General features: G+C 44.4%; 1 protein-coding gene across 1 annotated transcript; it reads right to left on the bottom strand.

The window, feature by feature from the left end:
- Positions 1-1,139: 1,139 nt before the first annotated feature.
- wdr31 (WD repeat domain 31) lies at positions 1,140-8,620 on the bottom strand. Its single transcript, XM_084200398.1, has 10 exons — positions 8,309-8,620; positions 7,777-7,937; positions 7,428-7,557; positions 7,253-7,327; positions 6,902-7,046; positions 6,600-6,700; positions 6,003-6,070; positions 5,514-5,655; positions 5,079-5,241; positions 1,140-4,823 (listed from the first exon to the last, which is right to left on the bottom strand). The coding sequence occupies exons 2-10, from the start codon at positions 7,824-7,826 to the stop codon at positions 4,666-4,668; spliced, it is 1,032 nt and encodes a 343-aa protein (XP_084056524.1). The 5' UTR covers positions 7,827-7,937; positions 8,309-8,620; the 3' UTR covers positions 1,140-4,665.
- Between the last annotated feature and the right edge of the window lie 3,808 nt (positions 8,621-12,428).

Below are 12,428 nucleotides of genomic sequence, written 5' to 3' on the forward strand. Positions count from 1 at the left end.
AACCCGCTTGCTTGGCAAAACATTTTGATGAGGATAATTCTTGTGAAATGTGAGTAGTAAGCCTACCTACAAATGCTTCGGGTGGCTGTTCATGTTTTTGAAAATGTTCATTGGCGGCAGATGAGGACAGGAGAAATGTAAGGAGGAGGGTGAAGTTGCCCCTAGACACTGATCTTTGGTCAGTTTTGCATTTCCCCAACTAATGGCTAGGGTTAGGATTGGGGGAGGAGAAGCTGACCCTAGATCTGTACCCATGGGAAACTTCACCCTGGAGCAGCAGGTAAGGACAGGTGAGACCTGTCTTGTCTCTGTCACCCGCATCGTTTTGAGGGTGTCCACTAAGGACTCTTGAGAGATGGAAGCGTTGTCATTCCATTGTCAAATCCACTGGTGAAATTAGTGAATGTGTTGGCATTGGTAAAAACAAAAGACTGACATAACAATCCAATTTATTAAGATGAAACATAAAAGACCAACACAGACAGAGCTAACACAATGGGACCCACACACACACACCTTCTCTTATTCTGTTCAAATATGGCTTACATCCCAAATTACACCCTATTCCCTGTTTAGTGCACTACTTTTGAACAGGGCCCATAGGGCTCTGGTCCAAAGTAGTGCACCATATAGGGTATAGGGTCCCATTTGGGATGCATCCAAAGGAGACTCAATGGGATGGTTAGATTCTAACCAAGAGCATCATTGATTATTACACAGAACAGTGCCACCTCATGCTTGTGGCTCCTCATCGTACCACTCATTAGAACGTATCAGTTGACTCTGAATGACACTGACGCAATGTCTGTATGCATACGGAACAAAAATATAAATGCAACATGCAACAATTTAAAAGATTTTGCTGAGTTAGAGTTCATATAAAGGAAATCAGTCAATTAAAATAAATTCATTAAGCCCTAATCTATGGATTTCACATGACTGGGTGCAGCCATGGGTGGGCCTAGGAGGGCATAGGCCCACCCACTTGGGAGCTAGGACCAGCCAATCAGAATTAGTTTTTCCTCACAAAAGGGCTTTATTACAGACAAGGTGCACCTGTGTAATGATCATACTGTTTAATCAGCTTCTTGATATGCCACCGGTGGATGGATTATCTTCTCAAAGGATACGTAAGGGGACGTAAGCATTTTATGCATATGGAACATTTCTGGGATCTTTTATTTCAGCACATGAAACCAACACTTTACATGTTGCGTTTATATTTTTTGTTCAGTGTATGTTTGTATGACACCAACAGGCTCCTGAACAGCTTCTATCCCCAAGCCGTAAGATTGCTAAATAGCTAACAAAATGTCTACATTGGCTTTCTGAGCTGACCCGTGTATTTCTCCATGCACACTCACAGGACTCTACACACACTCACTTATACTGGCTCTACACCCACACTCAGTCATCATATACACTGCTGCTACTCTGTTTATCATATATCCTGATGCCTAGTCACCTTACCCCTATACATATCTACCTCCATCACTCCAGTATCCCTGCACATTGTACATATGGTATTGGAACTGACCCTGTATATAGTCACCTTCCCCCTATACAGTGCCTTGCCAAAGTATTCATCCCCCTTGGCGTTTTTCCTACTTTGTTGCATTACAACCTGTAATTTAAATGGATTGTTATTTGGATTTCATGTAATGGACATACACAAAATAGTGGTGCGTGCATATGTATTCACCCCCTTTGCTATGAAGACCCTAAATAAGATCTGGTGCAACCAATTACCTTTAGAAGTCACATAATTAGCTAAATAAAAAATAGTCCACCTGTGTGCAATCTAAGTGTCACATGATCTGTCACATGATCTCAGTATAAATACACCTGTTCTGAAAAGGCCCCAGAGTCTGCAACACCACCAAGCAAGCGGCACCATGAAGACCAAGGAGCTCTCCAAACACGTCAGGGACAAAGTTGTGGAGAAGTACAGATCAGGGTTGGGTTATAAAAAAAATATCCAAAACGTTGAACATCCCACAGAGCACCATTAAATCCATTATAAAAAAAATGGAAAGAATATGGCACCACAACAAACCTGCCAAGAGAGGGCCGCCCACCAAAACTCACGGACCAGGCAAGGAGGGCATTCATCAGAGAGGCAACAAAGAGACCAAAGGTAACACCGAAGGAGCTGCAAAGCCATGTAAGAGACTCCCCAAATATCTGGAAGAAGGTACTCTGGTCAGATGAGACTAAAATTGAGCTTTTTGGCCATCAAGGAAAACGCCATGTCTGTCACAAACCCAACACCTCTCATCACCCCGAGAACACCATCCCCACAGTGAAGCATGGTGGTGGCAGCATCATGCTGTGGGGGTGTTTTCCATCGGCAGGGACTGGGAAACTGGTCAGAATTGAAGGAATGATGGATGGCGCTAAATACAGGGAAATTCTTGAGGGAAACCTGTTTCAGTCTTCCAGAGATTTGAGACTGGGATGGAGGTTCACCTTCCAGCAGGACAATGACCCTAAGCATACTGCTAAAGCAACACTCGAGTGGTTTAAGGGGAAACATTTAAAAGTCTTGAATAGTTATGCATGCTCAAGTTCAGTTTTTTTTGGTCTTATTTCTTGTTTGTTTCACAATTATTTTTATTTTGCATCTTCAAAGTGGTAGGCATGTTGTGTAAATCTAATGATTAAATTCCAGGTTGTAAGGCAACAAAACAGGAAAAATGCCAAGGGGGATGAATATTTTCGCAAGCCACTGTACATATCTACCTCTATCACTCCAGTATCCCTGCACATTGTTAATACGGTATTGGAACTGACGCTGTATAAAGCTTCTTACTTTCTCCTGTTCTTTTTATTTCTATTTCTCGTGTGTTTTTGTTCTACCTTATTTTTTGTGCTACATTTCGAGCTTACGAGAAAGGCATTTCATTGTATTTGTACACATGCCATTCAAACTTGAAACTGAAATTTAAACTATGGGATGTGTTCCCATCAGAATGTGTTAGCCATGTACCTGGCTGTTAACTGCTGTATAAATGTCTGTTGACCCTTTCACGATGTGTTGGTATAGTATATCTCCTTGTCTATCCGATTCCTCTGAGGTAACTATCTACAGCAGGGATTCCCAAACTGTTTTTGCCCGTGACCCCACTTTGATGGGGATTTTTTTTTCCTCGCAACCCCACCATGTAAAAAAATAAAAAAGTGATGTAATCAACTGCCAACGTTAACGTTTTAAATTGGGGCTATGACAGTCTATTTCAAATCAGTCTGACAGAACCATTGACAGTATTTCAATCTGAAGGACATGGTTTGAAATGACTGAAATGCATCAAAGGTATTGGGAAATTCAGAAGATCATCAGCCAATCATTTTATACTGTATGATCTTCTGTGAAGAAAATAATTTCGTCATTGATGTCCCCCCCCCCCCCCCAGTCTGATTTAGTGCCTGGTCTTGTCCATTCTGTTCTAATGAGTCCTGCTTGTGGCCATTGTAGAGGGGAAGCCACATACGTGTTCCTGAGAGTCTTATCATTCAGTGATGGGGTCATAATATTTTGTAGCTTAAACCTTTCAAAAGATATAGCCACATTTGTATGAAGAAAACAGAAACCTCTCTGTTTATTAGAACCGTATCTAGCGGCTACCGGAGGTTCTATTAACCACTCGCGATATTTTACATTTTATTTCAGTTTCTCTCGAGAACCCATTTTTTAAACAGGCGACCCCACATGGGGTCGCGAACCCTAGTTTGGCAAACGCTGACCTACAGTGTGGCAGTATCTCAGTCAGTTTAATACATTACATAAGTAAGATTTTGCCAGTGTAAAAACAGAGTATGTCACAGAAGTCGAGTATCACAATCAGGGTTCGACATTAGCACTGCCGAGTTGCGCTGTAGCTCAGTTGGTATAGCATGGCGCTTGCAACACCAGGATAGTGGGTTCGATTCCCGGGACCACCCATACGTAAAAAATTTACACTTTTGGATAAAAGCGTCTGCTACAATGTGGCATAAATTGTTATTATATTAGTAAATGGGCACGTGAAGCCATTTCAAATAAACTGTCAGAGAATCTAAGTGTCAATCTCCTCCTGGGAAGTTTCACCCTAGTTTGGCCTAAAGTAGACATTTTACATGACTGGGGTGTATTCATTTGTGGTAAACCGTAGCAAACAAACGTTTTGCAACAAACATTTGCGTTTATTGGACAAGTTCAGTTTAGTCCCTCCACGTTTCGGCCTGTTTGGTTCCTAGTGAATACACCCCTGCACTAGACGGTTCATGATTTATTTATTTATTATAGTGGCCTGTGGTTACAGTTTTTCCTCAAAACTATCTGATTAACGATTCCACAATTGTCTACTTACAGTTAGTAATTTGGCTAATTGTATTTGCTAAAGCTATCACGATCCGCTCAGCCTCCAAACATCCAAAACATTTCTGTTGTACCAAGACATCCCAAAGCAATTAGCCCTCGCCTGATGCTCTGAGTGCAATGTCCAGAGCTCTCCCTGATTAGAATGACTCGCAGGGGTCTTCTCCCGTCGGCTGACCCAGGGATGGTGTCTCCTGATCAGGTCCTTCTGGCTTAAAGGGTCCCACTGGCCTGGAGGTCTGTGTAGCCCACAGTGTAGGGGATCTAGGGCTTGGGGTTACCATGCCGGCAACGGTCCTGTGCCCTCATCAAAAGCGTGCCACCTCCTTTAGGTCCAGCCCATCCGTGCGATGGTGGAGCACGTGGAGCCCTGTGTTGAAGCTGGCACACAGCAGACTGCTGGAGTCACTCGGGGCCAAAGACACCAAAGGACCTGACCCATCCAGGGCCAGAGTGGTCAGACACGCTTCAGAGAGACAGACAGAGAGACAGACAGACAGACAGGAAAATAGGAAAGAACCAAGAAGAATAAACATAATGAGAAGAGAGAGGCCGTTTAGCTCACTGTGGTAGGGTAGGGTAGCATAGATCAGGGTAGGGCAGGGTAGAGCAGGGTAGTGTAGGGTAGCGTAGGGTAGTGCAGGGTAGGGCAGAGTAGTGTAGTGTAGGGAAGTGCAGGGTAGCGTAGGGAGGTACAGGGTAGTGCAGGGTAGAGTGTTACCTGCAGTGTTTTGATCCCAGATTTTGACTGAACAGTCATGAGAGGAGGACGCTACGAGCGCAGGGCCCCCGGGGCTGGAGGGCAGGAACACACAGCAAGCAGTGGTCTCCCGGTGGCCCCGGTACTCCACCACCTTACAGCCAGGCTGCCTGAGGTCCCAAAGCTACACACACAAAACACATGAGTGATGTGGGTGTGGGATTCACACACTAACGATACGCCGTAGTAATGGGCTTCATTTCAACTCTACCCTTCTACAGGAGTGTGCACTCGTACACTCCCCCCCTCATGGACTTAAAAAGGGATGGACAGGTGTGAAACTCCCTCCAGCACCAAACCAATGCCTTTCATTGCACATAAGGGTGAGTGACCAAGTGCACAGTTCTGGAGCAGGGTAGAGAATTGGAAACCCAGACAGGGTTGAAAGGTTCTCACCGTAGCCTCACAGCCTTGGCCTCCGAAGCCATTGCTGCTGGACAGGAGATGATTACCGTTGGCGCTGATGTCACAGTGTGTCTGTATGTATTGCTTGGCTGGGAACGTGTTCGTGACCTGCCAGGTACGACTGTCCCACACCCTGCACATTCAAATACATGTATCAACCTGGAGCTATAGGAGGACGGGCTCATTGTAATGGCTGGAATGGATTCAATGGAATGGTATCAAACACATTAAACATATGGAACAATAGTTCCGTTCCAGCCGATACAATGAGCCTGTCCACATAGCTCCTCCCACCAGCCTCCTCTGACTGCATTACACACAGTAACACTGTTAGTGATCACACCCTGAGGAAGGACTACCAACAGCATAATACCTATTGCCCGGGTGCCAGTCTGTTACGGCTCTCTTGGTATGCAAAACATGTTTGGCTTGACATTGAAGTAGACCAACAGATCTGGGACCAGGCTATAAACAACTTACCTGATGGTTTTATCCTCGGACGTCTGAACGATCGAGCTGCTCTCAGGTACCCAGCAGACATGAGTAACCTGAAAAAGAGTCCAGCTCTATATGGATGATCACACGGCATACTGTTTACAATACTTTTTTTGTGTATGTAATAATATAACGTTTAGTAGTGTGCAAGATATCTACATTTTTGTCTGCTTTAAATGCCAGGACGTCATACTCATTTTCCCTTTTCATGTAGTGTGAATTCCTTAAAGGGATATTTTTACTTAAATATATATTTAGAGTATTTTGTTTATTAGTCCCCTGTTGATATGATCCCAAAAATGTTGCATGTCAGCAGTAACATTTTGAAAATAGAGCACTTTCAGTACAAAGCAAAAAAGTGTGATGGTGCAAAATGCATCATATTATGCAAAATGCATCATCACACTTTGTGACCTTATTACTAAACCGTGTTCAAAAATAGTATGCAGTACTGTTAGTGCCTAGTAAATACTTATCGTAAACAGTATGAAGTATGAGAATTCGGACAGTGTATGAGATACCATCCTACCTTTACAAACCCTTTATAGTACCCTCAAATCAAGGCATAGAAGAGTCACTTACCAGGTTTCTGGAGACTGTGTTCTTATGTACACGCTCGCCAGACTCAATGTCCCAGAGGCACATAGAGTTGTCACGGGAACCAGTGCACAGCCTCGACCCATCTACCGAAAAGACAAGTATGGTTTACACACACAGGTATTCATTATGGTGTTTTATAAGGTGAAGTGTTAATGCAGGTGTTTGAGGGGTGTAGGGTGAAGTTGCCCCCCCTACACGCAGATTTTCCCCACTAATAGTTAAGATTGGGGGAGGGGAATCTAATCCTAGATCTGCAACTAGGGGAAACTTCACCCTGTTTCTACCTGGACTGACGGCCAGCCCGTTGACCACCAGCTCATGGCCACAGAACTCCTGGATGGGCTCGTCCCCCTGGTTGAGGTCCCACATCATAACACTCTTGTCCCGAGACGCGCTGAAGATCCAGGTGCTGCCAGGAAAACACTCCACCTGGGAGAAAGAAAGGAGACTCGATAATTAGATACAGAATATCTACAAACACACACAAAAAAGGTATCGTACCGAAATGTCAACAACAATAAATGTGCAGAGGTAACATCGTGTGTGCGGGAGATATGAGTATTTTTCTACTCTGTTACTCCCAGCAACACAATATCTATTCTAAAGACTAATTCCAACTACCTCAGAGTGTTTACCTTGGTAACCTCTCTGTTGTGACCTTGGAATGACTGACATAACTTCCCTCCTCTCCAGTCATACACAACCACTGCCTGGGAGGGGGAAAGACACCAGACAGATTAGCAGCCAGTTTCCTGTACTATATTGTCACTCATGTAAAACACCTGCATTAAACCTAGTCAATTTACTCACCATGTCACCTCCTCCAGACACACAGAGGTCAGAGGTCAGGTTGGTGACACAGTTGACGGCATCCCGGTGGGCGGGTTCATACTGTACCACCTGACTGACAGCAGCATCCTCGCCATCGCCTTTGGTCGCCCTGCAGAGGCACAGTAAAATTACACCCCAAGAATAGCCTTCAATTATCTATTAGGCCTATTTGAGGTATGTTATGGGATTGTTACAATCCGAACCAAGCACTGCACAGAATATCTGATCCATAAAACAACTGTGGTAAGGCCTATATCTGGAGTCTGTCTTAAGCAGGTTTTTAGATATGGAGTCACTCAGCCTTTGTTGATGTAGCTGGCTGTCTTACTTGTACAGTTCAGAGCGCGACCGTCGGAACTTGCTCTGAAGTTTCCCCATGTTTGTGTCAGAACAACCTGGCTGTGGAAGCAGGCAGGGCTACCACCCAGGTCCCCAACCCATATGAGCAGATTAGGGTACTGTTATTCTTCAACTGTCAACCACCTTCTGCTGAAATATCAACACAATACACAGATTATTGCAACATGGACCCACTCTCAGTCACTTGACACCATTACAGTAGTCTACCTATTCAACTGTGTGATGATGTAATGTAAACACTCCATGAGCTAAATAAATAAGCCGGGCGACAGATAGAAGAAAGCTTTATTCAGGAAGGAGGGTTAAATCCTATTATGATTACTGCCACATCGCATTAACCAAACCCGACGACGACACAACTTCCATAGCTGTAGCAGCGCTATTCGGACACACATTCCAGGTTAACGGTACTTCAATGGTAAACAGATCAAATTATTTTTTACAGTGACTTGTTGCCGAGCTAAAACAGGTGGTGGCAAGCCAGATCGATCTTTGCTTACCTGCCCAGCTGGGGTGCGTAATTGGCTGTGACTACTAAGCTAGCTAGCTAGCTGCGGGCTGCTAGCTAGCTTGCTAACTTAATCTTGTTTTATCTCTCATGCCACGAGAGGTGAATGAGCTAGCTAGCACGCGACGACGCATAATTGTGAAAAATTTGACGACTTTTACTCCCTTATTCTCACAGATAAACTGTACTCCCGTTCCGGAAATTCGTAAACTTTCGCCGTAGATTGCCTCAAAAAAACAAATTATTCGCCGCGAACTCGCAGTATTCACTTCCTAGCGACGCGTTCCCTGTTACCAGGCGAACTGAGGTCACCTGACACGGAGGGAGGAGCAACTTTGACAAAATAGCTTTCTTGTTGTCCACTACCAAATAAAAGTCCGTGCTCTCATTTTGTGTGATTTGTGCGTTTGTGCAATTAGGCTAGTGGCGTGGGAAGGCCCCCGTAAGATGATGTAACCCAATATTGCAAGCTCTTATATTGCTAAAACTATTTGCCCTACATACATAAACAAACAACATTATGATAAATTAAAGCATTTTGGAAATATAGTCCTGTAAACACAAAGATACAATAGGAGGAAATATCAACTATTCATATTTATGATGAATGTAAACTTCACTTTTTGTAGCTCTCATTTAGTGCTGTATGGTCCTACCTGACAAAAATACATACAGTAACAGGTTTTTAAACATTTTATGTTGTGGCTACTGTAATCTAGTCTGAGTACCAGTTATGTGGCAGTCCAGTCCCATGGTCTAGTAACTGCCTGAGGGGATGACTGATGGTGGAGTGGGCCTATCAAGGACAGTTCTGGAAGATTCAGGATGGCATTGACATTGGAGAGGTTGCAATTCCTATGACATGTGAAGGTCCAATAAATTGATGGCATTTCTTGTCAATGAGTGTCAGGTTGTGTCGGTTCCTTGTAGTGAACACCTGCCTTGTGCGCTTGTTATGTGTGGTTCCATCCTCTCCATACACCATAACTATCACCAAGTCAACATGGCAATTCCAGGGCAGACAGCCAGGATGGTGGACATGATTGTCTGGAAGAAGTAATGTGCCAGCTCAACCCAAACAGGATAAGAGTGCACGGGAACATCCCAATGTGCATCACAAATGCATTGAGCCAACGGAAAGTCATGTTGGATTCAGGCAGACAAATTGGACTAGCAATGAATCAAAGTTCACTTCTAAATGATGAGGTGACTTAAGAGCCCAATCCTGTAGGGGCATGTTGTAGAGTGGGGGCAAGTTGTAAAGTTAGGGTGTCAGAGTCTATTGATCTTGGATTCTCTTTTCTTTCAAATCAAATCAAAGTCCATTGTCGCATACACAGATGTTATAGCGGGTGCAGTGAAATGCTTATGTCACCAACTCCTAAAAAATGCAATAAAATGTAAACCAAGTACACAAATAATCAAAAATGTAACAAGAAAGGGGCCTCCCGAGTGGCGCAGTGGTCTAAGGCACTGCATCGCAGTGTTGCAGCGTCACTACAGCCTGGGGTTTGATCCCAGGCTGTGTCACAACCGGCCGTGATCGGGAGTCCCATAGGGCAGGCGCACAATTGGCCCAGCGTCGTCCGGGTTAGGGGAGGGTTTGGTAGGGGGGAGGGTTTACTTGGCTCATCGCACTCTAGCGACTCCTTGTAGCGGGGCGGGCGCCTGCAAGCTGACCTCGGTCATCAGTTGAACGGTGTTTCCTCCGACACATTGGTGCAGCTGGCTTCCGGGTTAAGCTAGCGGGTGTTAAGAAGCGCGGCTTGGTGGGTCATGTTTCAAAGGACGCATGACTCGACCTTTGGCTCTCCCGAGCCCTGTTGGGGAGTTGCAGCAATGAGACAAGATTGTAATTGGGTTGCAATTGGATATCACGAAATTGGGGAGAAAAAGGGGGTCATATATGTAACAAGAAATGTTGGAACTAATCCTATTAACAACCCAAATAACACTGCAACAGTAATCCAAATGCTATCTAAATTATATGTACACTGAGTGCACAAAACATTAAGAACACCTGCTCTTTCCATGACATAGACTGACCAGGTGAATCCAGGTGAAAGCTATGATCCCTTATTGATGTCGCTTGTTAAATCCACTTCAATCAGTGTAGATGAAGGGGAGGAGACGGGTTAAAGAAGGATTTTTAAGCCTTGAGACAATTGAGATATGAATTGTGTATGTGTCCCATTCAGAGGGTGAATGGGCAAGACAAAATATTTAACTGCATTTGAATGGGGAATGGTAGCAGGTGCCAGGCGTACCGGTTTGTGTCAAGAACTTCAAAGCTGCTGGGTTTTTCACGCTCAACAGTTTCCCGTGTGTATCAAGAATGGTCCACCACCCAAAGGACATCCAGCCAACTTGACACAACTGTGGGAAGCATTGGAGTCAACATGGGCCAGCATCCCTGTGGAAAGCTTTCGACACCTTGTAGAGTCCATGCCCTGATGAATTGCGGCTGTTCTGAGGGCAAAAGGGGGGTGGTGCAACTCAATGGGGGGGGGGGGGGGGGGGGGGTGCAACTCACTGTGAGGTGAAGACTTTTGGAGGATGGCCTGGTGTCAAGAAGGGCAGCGAGGAAGCCACTTCTCTCCAGGAAAAACATCAGGGACAGACTGATATTCTGCAAAAGGTACAGGGATTGGACTGCTGAGGACTGGGGTAAAGTCATTTTCTCTGATGAATCCCCTTTCCGATTGTTTGGGGCATCCGTAAAAAAGCTTGTCCGGAGAAGAGAAGGTGAGCGCTACCATCAGTCCTGTGTCATGCCAACAGTAAAGCATCCTGAGACCATTCATGTGTGGGGTTGCTTCTCAGCCAAGGGAGTGGGCTCACTCACAATTTTTGATGGGTTCTGCTGGTGTACAGCAATCTTTAAGTCAAACCACAGATTCTCAATTGGATTGAGGTCTGGGCTTTGACTAGGCCATTCCAAGACATGTAAATGTTTCCCCTTAAACCACTCAAGTGTTGCTTTAGCAGTATGCTTAGGGTCATTGTCCTGCTGGAAGGTGAACCTCCGTCTCAGTCTCAAATCTCTGGAAGACTGAAACAGGTTTCCCTCAAGAATTTCCCTGTATTTAGCACCATCCATCATTCCTTCAATTCTGACCAGTTTCCCAGTCCCTGCCGATGAAAAACACCCCCACAGCATGATGCTGCCACCACCATGCTTCACTGTGGGGATGGTGTTTTTGGGGTGATGAGAGGTGTTGGGTTTGTGACAGACATGGCGTTTTCCTTGATGGCCAAAAAGCTCAATTTTAGTCTCATTTTTATTTAGTCTCAATAAAATGTAAAATATCGCGAGTGGTTAATAGAACCTCCGGTAGCCGCTAGATGCGGTTGTAATAAACAGAGGTTTCTGTTTTCTTCATACAAATGTGGCTATATCTTTTGAACGGTTTAAGCTACAAAATATTATGACCCCATCACTGAATGATAAGACTCTCAGGAACATGTATGTGGCTTCCCCTCTACAATGGCCACAAGCAGGACTCATTAGAACAGAATGGACAAGACCAGGCACTAAATCAGACTTGGGGGGGGGGGGGGGGGGGGGGACATCAATGACGAAATTATTTTCTTCACAGAAGATCATACAGTATAAAATGATTGGCTGATGATCTTCTGAATTTCCCAATACCTTTGGTGCATTTCAGTCATTTCAAACCATGTCCTTCAGATTGAAATACTGTCAAAGGTTCTGTCAGACTGATTTGAAATAGACTGTCATAGCCCCAATTTAAAACGTTAACGTTGGCAGTTGATTACATCACTTTTAATTTTTTTACATGGTGGGGTTGCGAGGAAAAAAAAAATCCCCATCAAAGTGGGGTCACGGGCAAAAACAGTTTGGGAATCCCTGCTGTAGATAGTTACCTCAGAGGAATCGGATAGACAAGGATATATACTATACCAACACATCGTGAAAGGGTCAACAGACATTTATACAGGAGTTAACAGCTAGTTACATGGCTAACACATTCTGATGGGAACACATCCCATAGTTTAAATTTCAGTTTCAAGTTTGAATGGCATGTGTACAAGTACAATGAAATGCCTTTCTTGTAAGCTCGAAATGTAGCACAAAAAATAAGGTAGAA

Source organism: Coregonus lavaretus (assembly GCF_964263955.1).
Source record: "Coregonus lavaretus genome assembly, contig: HAP1_SCAFFOLD_202, whole genome shotgun sequence".
Classification (NCBI taxonomy): domain Eukaryota; kingdom Metazoa; phylum Chordata; class Actinopteri; order Salmoniformes; family Salmonidae; genus Coregonus; species Coregonus lavaretus.

Bases quoted from the DNA above. Each gene is read 5' to 3' on its own strand.
- wdr31 (XM_084200398.1), bottom strand. From the start codon at position 7,826: ATGGGGAAACTTCAGAGCAAGTTCCGACGGTCGCGCTCTGAACTGTAC. The intron at 7,047-7,252 runs GTAAACACTCTG...TCTTTCTCCCAG, and splicing joins ACAACAGAGAGGTTACCAAG to GTGGAGTGTTTTCCTGGCAG. The intron at 5,242-5,513 runs GTGAGAACCTTT...TTGTGTGTGTAG, and splicing joins GCCAAGGCTGTGAGGCTACG to CTTTGGGACCTCAGGCAGCC.